The sequence below is a fragment of the Vulpes lagopus genome, chromosome 2 (assembly GCF_018345385.1).
Source record: "Vulpes lagopus strain Blue_001 chromosome 2, ASM1834538v1, whole genome shotgun sequence".
Lineage (NCBI taxonomy): Eukaryota > Metazoa > Chordata > Mammalia > Carnivora > Canidae > Vulpes > Vulpes lagopus.
Genome location: NC_054825.1, coordinates 96,936,320 through 96,955,437, shown reverse-complemented (window position 1 = coordinate 96,955,437; position 19,118 = coordinate 96,936,320). Strand labels below are relative to the sequence as shown.

At 44.0% G+C, this 19,118-nt stretch overlaps 1 protein-coding gene across 2 annotated transcripts in view; it reads right to left on the bottom strand.

Moving 5' to 3' along the window:
• The window catches only part of UST (uronyl 2-sulfotransferase), a 292,405-nt gene that overhangs the window by 87,875 nt on the left and 185,412 nt on the right, over window positions 1-19,118 (bottom strand). For both annotated transcript variants that reach the window (XM_041744455.1, XM_041744456.1), the window contains exon 5: window positions 17,508-17,661. In XM_041744455.1, coding sequence (XP_041600389.1) covers window positions 17,508-17,661 — 154 coding nt within the window. The remainder of the gene's footprint in view (window positions 1-17,507; window positions 17,662-19,118) is intronic.

The following is a 19,118-nucleotide window of genomic DNA, read 5'->3' as shown; positions in this document are numbered from 1 at the left end:
TGAAGACATGCTGGTAAGACAGGTAAGTTCTTGGCACATATACAGGGAATTCTGTTAAGAGCTTCCTACACAATGGGCTCTAGGGAGGCAGTGAAAAGAATGTAAGAATGTAAGAATGGGAAGATAATGCCTGCCCATCAGAAGCTACCCATCAGGCTGGGAAGGACTCAGGAAACAATAAGAGAGTCACACAGAACAGCAAGAGGCAGTTCAGCATAGTGGTTAGGAACGTGACCTCTGGAGCCAGATTGCCTGAGTTTGAATCCTAGCTTCATCACTTATTCAACCTTGCTGAACATCAGTCATCTTGTCTATAAAATGAGAGTGTAATAATATAATAATAATCTCATAAGATTGTGTTGTGAGGATCAAGTTAAGTATGTAAGGGCTTAACAGTACCTGGAATAGATACGAATTCAAGAGTAAGTGATGGGAGAAGAGCACATGAGTAACTAGAATTCTAGAAAAGGGACAGCACCTCAAAGGTTGGAATTAAGACCAGAGATGAACTGTTGAAGGATACATAGTATATGGATGAAGAGAGAAAAGAGAAGGCTTTCCAGCTTGAGGGAACAACATAAGGTCAGGGATGGGAGTGGACATGAGCCTCTTCTGGGAAGAGGATGTGAGCAACTTGGTTTGATTAGTGTTTGGGAAGATAGTAAATTAAGAAGATCCAGGTTAGTGAGAGTTTTGAACAGACTAGAATTCATCCTGGAAGACAGGAGTCACCTAGCTTCTTAAGAAAGGGATGAAACAATGATGCGAAAGGCTGCTTTGGAAAATAAATGTAGCAGCGTTAAGCAAGGTGCAAGGGAGGAAAATCCTCAGAAGTTTATTGGGGAGCTGTCATTGAGGTGAGAACCATTAAAGACTGTGGTGTGGCAGCAGCAATGGAGAGAAGCTGAGGAAATCTGAGAGGCATTCCAAAAGAAAAATAAAAAGGATTTCAGTGCAAATTGGCTGAATGATCGAAGAAGAACCTTTTTTTGAATCAGGATCATTATAGATTGGCGACATATGTATATTACTCAAAAATTTTACATACATAAGTGATCCAATTGGGCAAAAATAAAGTAGACAAGATGTCTGAGACTGACTGCACGAGACTCTTACAGGACACCCAAGGAAGGCTGAACATAAGTACCTGATAAAGATGAAGACACAGAGTGTAAGTATTAGTGCAAAGAAAGAAACATCATGAGAGAAGAGGAGCCCATCTGTAAAGGGCTGGAAAAGGAACCCATGGGTCACTCAGCTTTTCACATCTGGTAAAAGATAAAAGGCATACACTCTTTTTTTGATATTAGTGACTTAAATTTAATGATGGGGAGCAGCAGGAAATGACAAAGTCAAGTCTCAGAAACATATGAAGTCAAAACAATTCAAGTGATGGGGTTTATTCTCTCACTTCAACTTAGTTTCCAGAAGTAAAGAAGAAATTACAGGCTCAGTTACTAGCAGCCCTGCCAACCACACAGGTCTGTGAGAGAGTGTGGCAGGAAGTGGGTGTCACTTTGAAGCTATCCCACAGTGCTTTTCAAGCCCAAAACTTCAATGAGAAACATCACCCACCCAAATGTCCACCGTCAAGGTTCTTCTCATGGATCTTGGCTTATTTGCTTTCATATTTGTATTTAAATGGATTGACAACTGCTCCAAGTACTAGGTCCTAACCAAAGAGTCCTTGCCTTTTTAAACTCAGGTGTGCTCAGGTTTACATCAAAGGATTTTCTGGTCCTTTTATAGCAGTCTTACAGGAAGTCAAAGAAGACTGTTCTACAGAAATTGGGGAGACGTGTGGTCTCAGTGTCAGAGATGGGCCTGACTTCACCAAAGATGATCTTGACCTGGCAACACTTCATTTTTATATTTGTTCATAATTTAAGGGAAAGTAAAATGTGTACTTAATTCCACCCTTGGGCTCTAGTTGTTTTTCATGTTTCCTTTGTACTACAAAATTGTGAATGATGAATGCATTCTGTATTTATTAAATGCGGTCACCAAGGGACTGACTTGCCAGAAAAATCATACCCATGGCAAAAGAAACAAGATCACATCCAGTCCAGAGACTTCAAGAAGGGAATCCAACATTGAATTTATCCCTAGTATATTGTGTTTCCCTCACAGATCCGGAGAGACAGGCTGCAGAAAATGCAGTCACTCTGGTCACTAGATAATAGTGGTGGTAGTTACCAATAATGGCATCTAAAGGTGGAAGATTTGAAAAATACTGTCTTTTCCTTAGGTTTTCTGTCATTAGACATTGAGATTTATACCACTTATATTCTCCCTGAAATGAAATTCCAAACAGCCTAGATCCTAAACATTATAGTCTAGTAGAAAAAGAGTAGAAATGATCAAACATTGACAGTGATTTGATTTTTACTTTATCTGTTTTCTTTAAGAAGCCAAATCTTATCACCACTATATTTAATACTTTTCTAGAGATACCAACAAAAGCAATTGGACAAGATTTATAAAAACTGGAGAAAAAAAAAGAAAAATTATCATTATTAGCTGGGGACACAATTTTATTTGATAAATGAAAAGAATTTCCTTTAGATTTATTGATAAACAGTAAAGAACTGAGTTGGCTGACTGAAAAATAATATATAGAATTTATTAACAGTGATAATATGTAACAATAGCAACAACAATAAAAAAAGATAAAATAATCTAGAAATAAACTTAACTGTGCAAGATCTAAATGAAGACACTTTCAAAAAATACCTCAAGGGATATAACAGAAGTTTGAATAAATGGAAAGGCAAAATACATTCTCAAATAATAAGACTCTACATAAAGATGTCAATTCTCTATATGTTAATCCAAAACTTGATGTAAACCCAACAAGTAAGGGTAATTCTAGGTATATATGTGAAGAAGAAGGGAGCTGAACAAGAGGATCTGAAAAGTTCACATGGAAAAATCAACAAAAACAAAGAGCTAGGACAGTTGGGGGAAAAGATTAATGAGAAGAGATTAAATGTATAATAGTGTACTTCTGTACTAAAGACACAGATGAAGGAAACAAGATTAAAAGTCAAAAACAGGTCCCTCCAAAAACGAGAATTTATTATAGGCTAAAAGTGACACTTCAGTTTGGAAAAGATGAATTGTTCTATAAAAGTTGTTGGGATAATTTGTTAGCTCTCTGGGGGGAAAAAGATACTAGATTGATATGTTATACCTGACAGCAGGACAAATTTCAGATGAATCAAACACTTTAATTTTAAAAATACAAATTATAACAAAAAACCTGGAAGACACCATGGAGAATTTTTTTTTTAAATAGCTTCAGAGTGAAGAAAGTCTAAGTGTAGCACATGTTTCTACACCATGTTATTTACCTTCTTGCTCAAGAAGCTTAGTGACTCCTACCTTCTGTGATGAATTTTAAAGTCTCTTCTCTGATTTTTAAGACATTCAATAATTTGTATCAATCTAACTTTGACTTTTGCTTTCCTGAATAAATCTAATCAAACCATGTTTCTTGCATCCTCTTCCCAGAACCAGGCTCATTCTCATCTTTCTTTTTCCTATGCTATGTACTGATTAACCTATATTTTCTCTGTTGGTTTTTGATGCTTTTAATCATTGAAGTTTTTTTATTGACATAATTGTAGATTCACAAGCAATTATGATGCTCATTGATTAAATAATAATGATATTATTATACTATTGATAGATATAAAATCCCTTACATCTAGGGAACAGAAAGACCTAGAAGAGTTGTAAGCAGGGGAATGATGATGTCAGATCTGCACACTGGACATTATGATTATGGACTGAAAGAAGATGAACCAGAGACAGGTTGATTGAGCCCAGGAGGCTTTTGCAGATATCCAGGTAAGAAATGATGAGGGCTTTATTGATGACCCGTGATGGAGACTGATCTGAAAGTGGTCAAGGAGGAAGAACCAACAGGCTTAGCAGGTGAATTGGACACTCTTGCACCCTACCTCCCATTCTCATGGCCAATTTTACTTTAGCCGTTGTGGTAGCCACAGATTCACACGAGAGCAACTCTGCCTCGGCAGCTTGCCACATCCCTTGCTTTCTGTTCTTAGGGCTACACCCATAGGAACCTACCTGGAACTCATGTATGCAAAACCCAGATGTGAGGGAGTTAAGGGGCAAACTTGAAAACAAAGGATGAAACCAATGGGTAAATGCTCCCCTTGTTCTTTCCCCAAGCAGAAGAATTTAGGGCAAATTCTGCACTGTCCTCAGAGAGTCCTGGCAAGCATGAGCCTTGGTTTCCAGGGGAAAGATCAATGTGAGGACACACTATTGTACTGGCATTCCCTCCTTCCCTGTTTCTCTCTCCAGTACCTTCATTTCCTGGGATGGTTGTTCAAACCCCACACCCTTCACCCAAGCCCTTGCCTCAGGCTCTGCTTTCAGGAGGACTATAGGCTAAGTTGGTGGCTAATTACACATGGGTTGGGGGGTTTAGGAAAGAAAGCAGGCAGGGATGACTCCAGAGTTTCTTGTTTGGGTGACTGAACAGATGGGAGTCTCACTCACTAATAGTGGAATACAGGGTGTCTTGTGTGTGGTAGAGGCAGGAAGTAGGAACAGATGCCCGTCTTCGTCTTACCACAGCTTGCTTGCCATTACAGTGCCTGTCACATTATAGGTGTCCAAAGTACACTGAAGTTTATTGCAAGTGGAGAAGAAAGGGAAATGTCATTGGTTCTCTGTGTACATTTGTAGCTGTTATTAAGTAAGTACTGAAAGTTAGGCTGGGTCTTGGCCACAGAGCTGTGATGTACTAAGACGAAAAGAGGGGATTATGTCCTGTCATTTAGAGAATTACATTTTAGTTAAAAATATAAGACATATACAATTATGAAATAACTGGATGGATTTAAGAAGCAATACATACTAGCAAGCAAAAAATAAGGATAATCCACACCGAGTAATCATTCCTGGAGAAATAAAGCCTAGCAGCCATCAAATTTGGTTGAGATTAATCTTAGTGTCCTGGTTTAGGTCACTTTTCTTAGTCTCACATGGTTTTTATTAATAGGGGTCAGCTAGAGAATGTCATCATTATATCTGATATTTTATCGTCATCAATGATTCCTCTGTCTCTTGCTGAAAATGATTAACCCTCTTTTATACATCTGCTGATTCTTTCCCAAGTCTTATCTAAGAGGTGAGTTCATTTCAAAAACTGGAAGTGAGCATTTAAAACTCTGCAGGTGGCAAAGATGCATACTTGCAAGATGGCAATAGCCATCTTCCTATAAATTCCTATCAGCTTACTTCCTCTTTAATGCAAAAGGATATGAATATAGAAACACTGAGCTGAATGTTGATACAATTCCATTGTGTTTTTACCTTGTCAAATAAAATTCAGAGCTGTTTGTAAAAAGCGTTCCTTGTCATGAAATTGAGTAGGCTTTGGTTAAAGTTCTTTCATTCAACCACGAATATATTCATGAGCCTAGGGCCAGAGAAAAAGTGGTCTGTACCTACAGGTTGCACGATTTTATAGCCAGTTCACCCCCCACCCCCACCCCATACACACCTGCTCCATTCATTCCTGGCTGCGTTCCTGAAGATCAATGCAAATGTCATGTGGGATAATATCAAACCTCCTATCAAATTCCCACCAAGCCACATTTACTGGTAAAACTTCTACTCTGTCTGCAACACTCATTAGTCAATCATGAAAGGGAACTGAAGTAGTTTGTTAAGTGTGCTCTGCAAAACTAATTAGAGCTAAGACCATCACAATTTCCAGGCTTGATTATTTATTCTATAACTTTTCTAGGCATTTACATTTTTAGTATTTTGAGGTAAGTTTTACCTTCCTGCTGCATTTCAGGAAAGCAGTATCTGTTATACCTGCTTCTATTGAAGATGGCCCTGAAGCTCCAAGGCACTTTGTATGATTTTGGCTCACCATTCCTCAGTCCCTACTGATCCCCCCCCCTTTTTTTCTAGGAGATTTATTTATTTATGTTAGAGAGAGAAGGAAAAAGAGGATGTGCACACCAACTACACGAGTGCACAGTGGGAGAGGGGCAGAAGGAGAGGGAGAGAGAGTCTCAAGTCCGATGTGGGGCTCAATCTCATGACCCTGAGATTACGACCTGAGCAGAAACCAAGAGCCAGACGCTTTTTATTTTCTTTAAGTTTTTATTTATCTATTCATGATAGACAGAGAGAGAAGAGGGAGAGACACAGGCAGAAGGGAGAAGCAGGCTCCATGCCGGGAGCCCGATACGGGACTTGATCCTGGGACTCCAGGATCATGACTTGGGCCAAAGGCAGGCGCCAAGCTGCTGAGCCATCCAGGGATCCCCAAGAGCCAGATGCTTAACTGACCACACCACCCAGGTGCCCTGCCACCTCTTTAAAGAATATACTCACAGTAACATCTACATCATGTCCCAAGCTTTGGGAAGAGGGCCTGGCTATGGTGCCAAATGGTCAGCCATGCCCTCTCCTTACTTTCTATCCTCCTTGTAGTCAAAAGTATTTGTCCTTCTATTTCCAGCCATTAGAGGGCCAGTCTCTGCAGCTAACAAATTCTAGGGCTTGTTTTGAGAGAGCCTAAGCAAAGCAAAGCATTTTTCCAATTATACACCATCTAATTCAATTTACATTTATTAGAAAAACTGCCAGCTATTTCATGTTAATATTGACATTTTCATAAGTACTTGCAATTAGAATTCAAGCTGAGGTTCCAATGAATCTCTTAGATGTTTTACACTTTTACTTTTCCTGTCTGTCTTCAGACTTTGCAAAATATTTTTAAGAACACATTTGGAGGTCATCTTGCCTTTGGGGGATTTATGCTGCATATGTAAAACGATGAGGCAGAGAAAAAAATATTACAATTTGGCAAAGCAAATTGAGGACAACTATAAAGATGTACCGGGTTCCAAAAAACAAATGTAGGGTATGAAATTCTACATGTTAAAACAGATCAACTGAGCCATTAGTTTTTCACTTTATATAAAACTTCACCCCATAACTTCTTCGAATAGTAAGTGCCCTGACTACTTTTAGGGCACATTATTTTAAAGAATATTTCCTGATTGCATTTAAAGTGTAGTTCTATTCAGCCATGTCTTTTTATTTAGCATGTACATGTATCTGTATAAACTGGGCGGCATTTAAAGAGTGACACATGTCTCTTTGAAGAGTTGTTAGTGAAGATGTCCTCATGCTAAAATATTTTATTCATCAGAGTGCTCACTCTCTGTTTTACTGCCTAAAGCAGGGCTCTATAAAGTGAGATCCTAAATGTACGTATAATATATATTTGGTTTCCGTATAATAAATATTACCCATGTGGATTTATTTTTTAAAAAAGATTTAAAAATGTACGTATAATATATATTTGGTTTCCGTATAATAAATATTACCCACGTGGATTTATTTTTTAAAAAAGATTTAAAAATGTACGTATAATATATATTTGGTTTCCATATAATAAATATTACCCACGTGGATTTATTTTTTTAAAAACATTTTATTTATTTATTCATAGACACACAGAGAGAGGCAGAGACACAGGCAGAGGGAGAAGCAGGCTCCACGCAGGGAGCCCGACGTGGGACTCGATCCCAGGTCTCCAGGATCACACCCCAGGCTTCAGGCAGCGCCAAACCGCTGCGCCACCGGGGCTGCCCTACCCACGTCGACTTAGAAGAAAGCCTGACAACACATATGCAAGTGTGCATAAATACAACAAACCTTGCACTGTTCCATCAAACTTCTTTAATGACATTTATTTGCACATGCCAGTTTAAAAGCCTTACAAGTGGAAACATTTCCAAGGGGAAGGCAAATATAGCTTTTTCCAAATGGGCAGAGGATACAGAAAGTAAGACTCTAGAAGATATTCAGGAGGTGCGTCTCTCAGTGAGAACAGCTCCTGCTAATACAGCCAAGAATGGATGGTGTGTTATTACCCTTCCATAGTTCTCAACCTTAGCTATGTGTTGGCATCACTTCCAGAGCTTTCAACAAATCTGAAAGCCCAGGCTGCACTCCAGATCAATTAAACCAGAATTGCTGGGTGTGGGAGGCAGGTCTCACTAGGTTTTCCAAGTCTCCCAGGTGATTCTAATGAGTGGCCAGGCTGAGAACCATCACCTTTGTGAATATGAGCCAACTGCCCAGGCAGGGGTGCAGAGCTCAGCCCCCAGTGAGGAGACAGCTGCAGGGGCCACTGACTCACAGTGAGGGGCGGGGTCAGGAGCAGATGAGCTCAGCTGACAGGTGGCCAGCGGATGCACCTGGCTGTGCTCTGGCGGCCCCTGGGTTTGATGCTCCTGGTGGGACCTTCCATCAGGAAAGCATGCTGCTTTCCCTGCTCCAGGCCATCTGGAGAATTGCTGCACTGTCCCAAAGCTCCTCGCCTCCCTAAACCCTCTGCTCCAGCCAAGCTGTGCAGCTCACCAAAGAGCAAGCTTCAGGCTCTCAGGCTTTTGCACAAACACTCTGCTCCTATGGTCCTCTTGACCCTTACTTCTGCCTTAATCTTCATCCATCCTTAAAGACTGAGCTCCCATTTGGGCTAGGAAGCCTCCCCCAGTGACCCGAACTCTCCCAGATTACATTCCTCACCTGGATTCTCCCGCTGTATCTGCATCATTCTTTTACTAACTAAACCCGTCCCAGCCAATGACAATTTTGGTGCTGCTGCACTGAGCTATTACCTCTCTCCTTGCTGGTGGTGAAGTTTTCAAGCTTGGTTCTTCTGTTGCTAGCCAAGCACCTAACAACTGGAAGGACAGTGAGGTTTTTTACAGTTGTTTGTAAATGCTCCCCCATCACCACCCCTGCCCCAAACTGGAGCTGCTCCTTGTGCATGGGCAGTACTCCATAAATACTTGCTCCTTGATTTATCTCCCAATTGGATCTCTGCGCTTAGCCTTGAACCATCTTGTCTATCCACATACTTGGAGTCCTTCTGTACTCTGTGTTTTGTAGCTATTGTTTTTTTTTTTTTAATGTAAAAGTTTCAGTATCCCATGTAAATATGGCTACCTTGTTTTAAATCCTGAGTGTCTTCCCGGGGCTCTTTAATGGGGCCTGACCCCTGCCTCCCACATTACTAGACTGAGCTTTTTCTTTCTTCCCTGTGCTCACTCTGCTCTAGCATCCCTTGTTCTCCCCCTAGGCTTACTGTGCTCCTTCCTACCACAGGACCTTTGCATGTGCTCTTCCCTATATCTGGATGTTCTTCCTTCTTTTTACCTTCAGATGGTTATGTCAACCACACTGACCACACCACCCAGGTGCCCTGCCACCTCTTTAAAGAATATACTCTGACCTCCAGACTTGCCCAGGGCCCCATTCCTGTTCATGCCTGGACAGGGCCATGTGTCTGCATTATAGCATGTGATGCATTTACTACTTTGCATGCATTGTGTGGTTTGGGGATGAATGCCTGTCTCACTTATAGGATTCTGAGCTCTATGAGTATAGACACAGACTCTATTTTTGCTCAATATTTTATCTCCAGTTTCTATTATTGTGCCTGACATACAGAAAGTACTACCAATGTTTGTTGAATAAGTGAATGATGAATGAATGCATGGATAGATGAATGGATAACTAGTAGGAGAAAAATTAAAATATATGACTGGACTCTTGATTTTGCAGACCAGAAGCAGGGAGGCTATAGTTTGGTGCCACTGCATGGCAGCATGCTACAGTGGAAAGCAGATGTGGGCCCCTACCTATAGATGGGATGGGTCAAGTTTCAAATGCCTGTCTTGCTCACATCACCTCCACACTCCTCTCAGTCCTTGGTGACACTGTGGCAGACAGAATCATGGGCCTCACACCCTAATCCCTGGGACCTGAGAATATGGTATCTTATGTGGCAGAAGCGATTGATTCTGCAGATGTGATTAAGGTTACAGTCCTTGAGATGGGGAGATTATTCTGGATTATTTGGGTGAACACAGTCTAATCACACAAATCCTTCAAAGTGGAGAACCCTCCTCAGCTGGTTAAAGGAATGAGATGGAAGAAAGAGAGATTTGCAGCAGGTGAGGGACCCAACTCACCGCTGGTTGCTTTGAAGGTGGAAAAAGGGGATCAGATTTTAAGGAACATAGATGCCTCTAGAAAATAGGCATGGTGCTCATTGGATCACCAGCAAGAAAATGAGATCTCAATCCTACAACCACAGGGCATGGATTCTGTCCACCCCAAATGAACTAGGAAATGTGTCTTCCCTTTGAACTTCCAACATGGAATGTGGCTCTGCCAACACCTTGATTTTAGCCCAGTGAGATCTGTGTTAGGCTGCTGACCCTACAGAAATGTAGAATCAGAAATTTCTGTTGTTGAAGCCACTAAGTGTGTGGTAAATTGTCACAACAGTAATGGGAAGCTTACATGCAGGTGCTCCATCCTGCCCCATCCATCTGACTACCCCCTTGACCAGAGCAGAGACTTGTGTCAGGGGCAGCCAAACATGACATATGAGACAGCTGGATGGAGTGACCAACTGGACAAATTGGGGTCACTCAGGGCCTGGAATATGAGCTAAAGAGAAACACAAGGCACCTCCGTGGGAGCCGTGGATGAGGCCACTGATGCTGGGGAGAGGAGAGCGAATGGCTGAATAGGGAGCTAGGAGCCCCTGGGCAACCTGGGGCCAACATGACCTGGTGGCCAGGTCTTGCTCCAGTTCTGAGCCACTTCTAATGTCCCACCGTAAGATTGGGCTTCACTCTGCCCCTTGCCCTTCCCATGGGTTGGGCTCTGCAGGGCACGTCCTGGTCTTTGCTGGCAGTGGTGGTTCTTCTGTCCTCATCACTAGACATATCCTCACAATCATGTTTCTGCTCCCCTGGCCCTAGTTCCCTGGGGCAACCCAAGTGGATCTGAGCATCGCATAATCCAAGTGACTTAACACAACTGCCTCGTGCTCAGAGTCCAACCCTATCCACGCAGCCTCTCAGGGCTGGCCTTCTAAGCCTATGAAAGGGAGCTGAAGGGTGGTGCTAATACCCACAGCAGGGGATGTTGGAGGAGGAGTGAGCTAACATGAGGAGAGCACACTAATCCACTCCACGCCACACTCAGGCTCTGGCTACTTGATGCATCTTGAGCCACAGCTGGAGGTTCTCTGTCCCCCACAATGCTCCTAGACGGCTTTTTCTCCAAGGCCCCTTCTTGTTTTCAACTCCCCTGCACCCATCATCCTCTCTGCTTGCTGGAAGCCCCCCAGGGTACTCCAGATACTGCTGAACCCCAGAAGTGTCTTTGATTCTAACAATGCTCATCACGGCTTTTGACACACCTCAGGACAAATGGATTTCAAGAACATTTCTCTCAAGTGGGGACTCCTTTGTCCTCTGTGCCTCTGTATGGCTCACACGGCACACAGGAGCCTTTTGGTCCTGGCACACCTTTCCTCTCCATGCCCTCGGAGCCGAGAGTCCACTGCTTCTGTGACTTTACTACCCTGTGCCCGTAGCTGCTTGGGTTTTCAAGAAAATAAACACAGGACAAATATATGCCAGCAGGCTGGGATCAAAATGTGTCTCCAGCTGTTGGGAACACAAAGAGAACCAGTTTCCTTAGAAACAGATTCCCAGGGGAAGGGGCCTAGTGGGGCCATTTGAGATCGTGGCGGAGGTGGGGAAGGGGCCTAGTGGGGCCATTTGAGATCTTGGCGGAGGTGGATCTTGCAGCTCAGGACAAGGCCCAGAGTGGCCTGAGCCACATGTGAACAGCAGCCCTTGTCTTCCAGGGGAAGTAGTCCCTTTAGGGCATGGGGAGCCACGAACAGAGCCTGGGGAATGAAAGCATCAATGCTAAAACATGTTTTGGAGACTTTTAGCTATCAGAGCAATTCTGCGTATAATGTTTAATTTATTCTCCCAACAACCCTGTGCTATGGACAAAGGAAGCAAGATGTCCCCACTGTACAGATGAGAAGAGTAAGGTTTACAGAGGCTCTATCACTGCTGGGTCACCCAGCAAGTCTGCTATCTCCAACTGCAATCACAAGCCAAAGTGAACTAGCTGGAAGAGTATTACTTTTTTACTTTCAAAAATTCGGAAGACATATTTATCGAAATACTTAAAAAGCAGATCATCCAATCTCTCCTTTGTTTTCTTTCTTTAAGAAAAAGGATGCTTTAGAGACAGAGGCAAACCAGAGGTTTCATTCACAGTACAGCCTCAGCTGGTCAGGACAGAGTGGAAATTTCCAGAAGTGAGTATTTCACATATACATTTCCAAAGATATAGGACGTCTAGAGTTCAAAACTTTCAAGCAAATTAAAATGCATAGCTTTCTGAAAACCTTTGCTGACGCTGGCCGGTTTTCAGACTTCTCCAGAATCCAATGGGGCCAACGTGATTCACTGAATTCTTTATGAATTAAGAAGCTGTAAATTATGCATCTTTTCTTTTAAACATGCATTACTTTCCATGCTTTACAGCCAAGCCGAATAAACAGTATCACAGAGGCAGTTTCCTCCCTGGGAAAATTCTCCTCCTCTCCCCACTCTTCAAATGGAAGATCATCTTGTGGAAGGGTCATCTAGTGAGTTTGCAATAAGTTGGGGTAAGGAGTCCAACTTGACATTTTTTGGAGTTTGAAAGTGAAAACTGGTATCTCTCCACACAACACTTTACCATGAAACTTTCTAAGGCCAGGTTTTAGGCAAACAGCAAGCAGAAATCACACACGTATAACTGAGTGGAAATGCCAGGGCAGGAAATCCATTTGCAGGGAAATCCAGCAACTGGAAAAGTGGTTTCTGCAAATATGAGATGCTCTCCCTTGCTTGTAAATCACAATAGTTGTTTTTCATTAGCAGCCATTCATTCTTTCATTAACTGCATTCAGAGTGCCAGGTATCTCCTCACCCTGGAAATAAAAGAGCCTGGACTCCAGCTGGAGAAGAGTCTCCTGTGCTGGGATGTATCCAAGTATGCCTGCACTCAGCTCTGTCCCACTGTATGATTCTAAAACCAAAAAAGAAGGTAGCCACCACTGCACTGGGCAGCCAATTTTCTGACCCTGGACAAAGAAAAATGAGCCTAAGAGAACTGCCTTTTCATGGTGTGGCTGCTATAAATTGAATTTGTATCCATTATAGCAATAATTTATTAAAAAAAATTTTTTTTGGCAGATACAAGTGAAGCATGGTTTGGAAAGAAATAGAAACTTCTAGAAAATCTATTTGTTTCCAGAAAAATGGGAAATAGCTATAAGATGCTTGAATATTTTGGGGGGAAAAAAACCGTTATAACAGCTGTGTCTTTGTAAAGATGTGTCAGACAAAATGATTTTGCGCAAAAAGCATAGGACTTGGCCCAGCCCAGTCCTCCTCTCCTTTTACCATGCAGGAAGTAAAACCTAAAGTCCAAGTGATCCAACAATACAGCCGTGGAGTTGGGAGGCCAGGCTTCTACTTCTGGCAGGGCCTCTGACCCACCCCTAGACGCAGGCCCCATTCCTACACCTGTGAAACAAGAGTTTCCTTATGACCTCCAGGGACCCTGCAAATCCTATGATCCCTTTAACCTTTTTCACTTTCTTCCAAACCGCCCAGCATCACAAGATGATATTATTTCACCCCCTGGGCAGGCTCAGAGGCCCTGGCCCTCTCTCAGCTGTATGCTAAGCAGCTCTGCAAGGCTCAGGGCCAGGAGCAGAACTGCCTGATTGTTGGCAACTGGATAAAGCAAATGGCTTTGAGCACTAAGATCTGGAATAATGTGGGTACATCAGTAGACCCATTTCGGGCCAGCCCCCGTGACTCTACGTGTGTGCAGTGTTCAGGGAGAGGTCTCATCTCACAGCCCCGAGCGGGTCGCCTGCCACGCCTGCCTCCTCGGGTGTGGGTTCACCCTGCACATCTCCTCTCAGGCCCTCACCCCCAGGGAGGGCCTCGTTGAGGGGACAGCGGTCTCCTCACAGCTGCCATACACCCCACCGAGACACAAACAACACCCTCTTTTGAGTCAAACAACTGACCACCCAGGCTTGCCAAAATGAGGACAGGCTCTGAAAGGGGGCAGTTTTATTTCAAGGGTTTAATGGACCAAGAGATGAAATAAAAAGTTTCAGCTATTAAAAAAAAAAAAAGGCAATAGATCGTCTTCTTCCAAATAAACAAACTATCCTTTGAACAAGAAAAGAGTCTTCTAACTGGGTCAGGCTGGGGCCAGGTCATGAAGGAGTCACGTGTCCCTTGGGCTCCCCTCTGGATTCCCTGCTCCCCTGATTTCTCCCTGTGCTGCTTTGGGGAGCCCAGTGTTCTCCTGCTGGGGCCCTGCCAAGGAATGACATGAGCTCATCGGACACAGGCCCTTCCCAGGACACAGTGCTCACATTTGGAAAGGGGGCCCCTGCAAATCTCTAAGGGTAGAATTATAGGCAGGGAAATTTCCTCAGAATCTCTCAAATCACACCATAAAGGCACATAACATGCTCTTCAAACATAAAAGACTTGCCTTAACTACCAACTTTCAATATTCCATGCTTTTTTTTTTAAGATTTTATTTATTTATTCATGAGAGACACAGAGAGAGAGAGGCAGAGACACGGGCAGAGGGAGAAGCAGGCTCCCTGTGGGGAGCCCAACGTGGGACTTGATCCCAGGACCCTAGGATCACACCCTGAGCCGAAGGCAGGTGCCCAACCACTGAGCCACCCAGGTGCCCCACTCTATGGCTTTTTTTTTTTTAAAACTAAACCATTATTTTTTTCTCTCCTGTTTACAATTTTTCTGCTAATGATTATAACTTATTGCATGTGTGTGACTGTGTGAAGAGTATGTTATGTGCAATGACTTACAGGATGGCAAAAAACATGATAGAAAAACCTAGAGAATTGCCTTCTACTTCCTTATTAATACGTGTTTGTCATCTAGTAAGTAGAATGCTATTTGGGCCTCCAATATTTCAGCCCCTCTTCTGGGTGCCAAGGACATAGATGGAACTCTGATCCTATCCTGTCCTTAAGTTGCTTATAGAATGCTGGGAGGAGAGAAGTCAAGACATATCACCCAGAGAGATGATATTACCAGCACAGAACTTTGAGAGCACAGAGGAAGAACATCAGGACCTCCCTGTACAGCTGTGTAGCTTGTGCACTGCGTAACTCTGGGGTCACCATCCCACAAACACCATTGTCAATAGAGCCGTGTGGAAACTTTGAGTGTGAAGAGCGCTGTAAGACTTTCAGGGAAAGCATCCAGGGATCCGCCAGATACAGGTCTAGAGCAGGAGGGAGGTCCTGACTCCTAGAAAGTAGGAGGAGAATATCCTCCTAGAAAGTAGTAGGAGCTGAGGATATCTGAAGGCTGATGGGATGACACGTCCCCTGCTGGGAGAAGGGCTCAGGCTTTCTCACTGAGATTCAAGACAAAGAATCCCTGATGAAGGTGTATTCGATTTGAGGTCATTCAGGTCACTTCCCAGCTCACTTAGAGAAATTGGAGGGACTCACAGGCTGTATATGATCTGATGTCTCCAACCCTTACTTCTCTGAATTCACCTCCTGCTACCTTCCTGTCCCCACCCCTCACTCTACACCAGCCACACTGTTCTCCCTGCTGATCTCTGATTGAGCCACACATGCACCCACTGCAGGGACCCCATGAAAGAAAAGGCTGGGTTTTTTCCCTTTGCTTCTTTTCTAGCTTCCATTCTTGCTAGGACTTGTACCCCCCCCTATACATGTCTTATCTTCAGGTATGTCCTCCTTGTAAGAGACAAAAAGATAATGATTATCTTTGGAGTTTCCTGGCACAATAGATGATATCTAAGGAGTGACCAAGCAGAGGCATCATGTGCCCATTCGAGAGCACTGGCACTACATATCTCCACGCCAAGACCACTGGCTTCAGAGAATGAGTGTTTTATGAAGGACACCTGGACCCTGTCTTGTTCTGACCAGTTCTTGGAGGTCTGAGAGGACACATGCACCAGACCATAATCGCCAACAGGAACCCCAGACTCCAAGCAAAGACAAGAGTCCCTCTTTCCTTCCCAAGTCTCTAGGACACTCCGTCTATATCTCTGTTTCTATATATCTTCAATAAACTCTGCTTTCACCTCCTGCTGGCTTGCATTTGATTTCCATCCTGCATCATGCCAAGGATCCTCTTGGCTGGTCCTGTGGAGACCCCCCACCCCCTCCCGAGTCTTTGGACCTGGCCTGCCTGCATCACTGGTAAGTGGTTCTCTACCCTGAAAATGTACTTGTCACTGAATAAAAATTATATAGCCATATTTATAACATGTAGTTTAAAGAAAAAAATTTGACTTTTTGCCATCAAAATTTCAAAAGAAATAAAAAGCTACTTGAAAAATACTTTTCATTAAAGCATTAGGTAGCCGAATAAATCCTCAATGGTGAGTGTCGGGGCTTAGATTCTGGTCTTGGCCCTTCTATGAGTGACTTGTTTTGCAACAGATAAGACACAACCTCTATGCATCTCAGTTTTCTCAACTCCACTCATGGATTTTAAGGCATATTAAGTGACAACATCCAAAATGCTCCCATCCTCCAAACACATACTTTTGTTGCATTTTAAAAATTTAGATGAGGAAAGAGAAGTCTGGTCATTGGCTGAACCTGTGAGAAACAACACTTTTCCTTAGCTACAAGGATGCTCTCTGGCTTTGGCAGCAGTGGGCTCAGGCTTTGCCTCATTCTCCCACCTTGGGAACAGATTTACACTGACCCCTCATTACCTTCTTCTCCTTCTGCTTGTGCTCGATAGCCCAGGATGGGTCTGTGGGACCCCAATAGGCTCCCTCCAACACAGAGACTACGATTTCCACTTCCTCACCACAGGCTCTCAGCTACTCAGCAAGTTTTTGTCAATTTAGGCCACAAACAGGTGAGAAATGTACTTTTGCTCTGGTGCTGGTGGAAAGATGCGTAACTCAGCCCTCTGGTTTTGTTCTTAACTCTGCACTATGGAAACAGCTACTGGGGTCAAAGTTAACACCACCATGGAGCTGAGGGTCCCCAAACAGGGTGCAGAAAGATCAGATGGTCGCTGCCAAGATGGCCTGATTCTGTTGTGCTGTGATGGCAAGAACCCAGACTTGATATCAGGTGACCTGTAAACGGTCACACTTGTGCCCACATCTTTTATGGAATCTCAGATCCTCTCTGAAAACACCACTCCCTTATATAGGAAAACACTTCGTGACCCTCTAAGAGACTCCCAAACACATTTAAACGACAATAGTGCTGGTCAGGCTAGCCTAGGAAGGGTTATTTCTGCTCTAGGCTCTAAAACCTAATGCTAAATACCAACCAAGAAAAACAAGGTTAGAAAGTCATTTGAGAAGATGTTGTCAGGATCTGGGTCATCTGGGACAATTAGCTTTTCACTGGCAGAAACTTCCTCCCTGGGGAGTGTGCCACAGAAATGCCACGGGAGCACCACAGGGAAGGAGAGGGAGAGCTCCCCGGCCTCCAGGGGTGGGCCCAGGGCAGGGGAGGGACCGCTTCTTGAGGACACCAGAGGACTTACCAGGTAGCGCTCCTCCTGCCTCATGCTGGGGGTGCGGATCATGTGATTCTGTTCCCCTCTCCAGTCTCCAAATCGGCGGAAAAAATAGTTAGATAAAAACCGGTTGACGGGGTCTCTAATGATGTTGATGTAGACAGGCTGGTCTCCTCCAAACCTAGCACATGCACACAAACACAGAGCTGGTTACAACCCATCAGTCCTGGAGGAGAATAAAGCCCCCCTCAGGCACTGTTTCCCCTCTAGTTCTTAAATTAGCATTATAGGACCCCATCCCCTAAGGGACCAGTGAACCACGTAAACTGCAAGCGGTGTTTCCTGACCGGCCTTTTACTTTGTGCAGGAAATGTCTGTGCAGGTACCTGCTGGGAGTCTGGGAGCGCTGCTGGCCGCATGGCACTATGCAAAAGACTGGATTTGTCAGCAGCGAGCTGTAGATGTTGTCTTGTTTTCTCACTAGGCTGTGAGTTCCTGGGGGCGGGAGCACGCTGTGCTGGGTTTTGTATTCCCAGGGTCTGGCACAGACACACTGGCAGGTGGTTGGCCCTCCCAGAATGTTTGATAAATTCTGATTCCCTCACTGGGTGACACGGTGCCTAGTCTCTGTTCTGATTCAAACAGTCTCGGATAAGGTGCTCTACAGGAAGTGGGTAATATTAGCCAAGGTTTATTAAACACACACAGCATTTATTAAATCACTTTGTTGCCAACGCCTTTTGTGGCCAACTCATAGAAGCCTCACAACATCTCCACGGAGCAGAAACCATAATCACCCCCATTTACATGTGGGGCAGGGAGAGTGTGAGTCATTTGTGGCTGAGCCAGGAAACGAACCCAGGCAGTCTGGCTCCAGAATTCTGTGCTCTGAACCATAGAGAGAAGATTCGAGAATTGAGAGAAGTAGTAAGGTAAGGGACATTATGAACACAACAAGAGTCAATATAATTATCCTCAAGTGATGGCTCTTTGGTTTTAGATAAAAATAAAACAAATACCTAGGTGTTCCATTTTAATGCCTTCCATAAAGGGCTTGGACAGATGTTCTGAATGCTAGACTGGGGGCAAGGCTGGCCCAAGGCAGAATGATGAGATTGGCTGAATTGTTCTTAAGGACTCCTCCCCCTTCTCTTCAACCCGCCTGGAAGCAGGGACCCTGAGAGGCCTGGGGGAACACTCCAGGCTCTGGACAGCGGTCTCACTCTGGGGACCTCCTGATGGACCCACAGCTCCTTTTACCCGATGACCCCATGACCTTCTGATGAGAATGCCTCCACATTCTGTCAGGGGTCAGAGGGAGTTCAGAGAAAACAGACATGACCCTGTCCAATCTCTCTTCAGCTGGCTGACTCTGTCACCTTTCGAAACCCAGCCCAGAATCAATCATATCCCTCAGCAATTCAGCACTATGCCGTGTCCCAGTCCCTCTCCCCAGCACTATGTGCACTGCCTCCCCCATCAGACTGTGGCCTCCTAGAGTGGGGAACGATGTCACTTAGCACAGTGCGTGGCACACAATAGGTGCTCAACCACTGAAGACAGGAATGCCTGGGTGTATGCTTCTAGGTTGGCAAGTTTCTGCTGCTACCACAGGGCTCTGCTGTAGAGGAAAGTAGA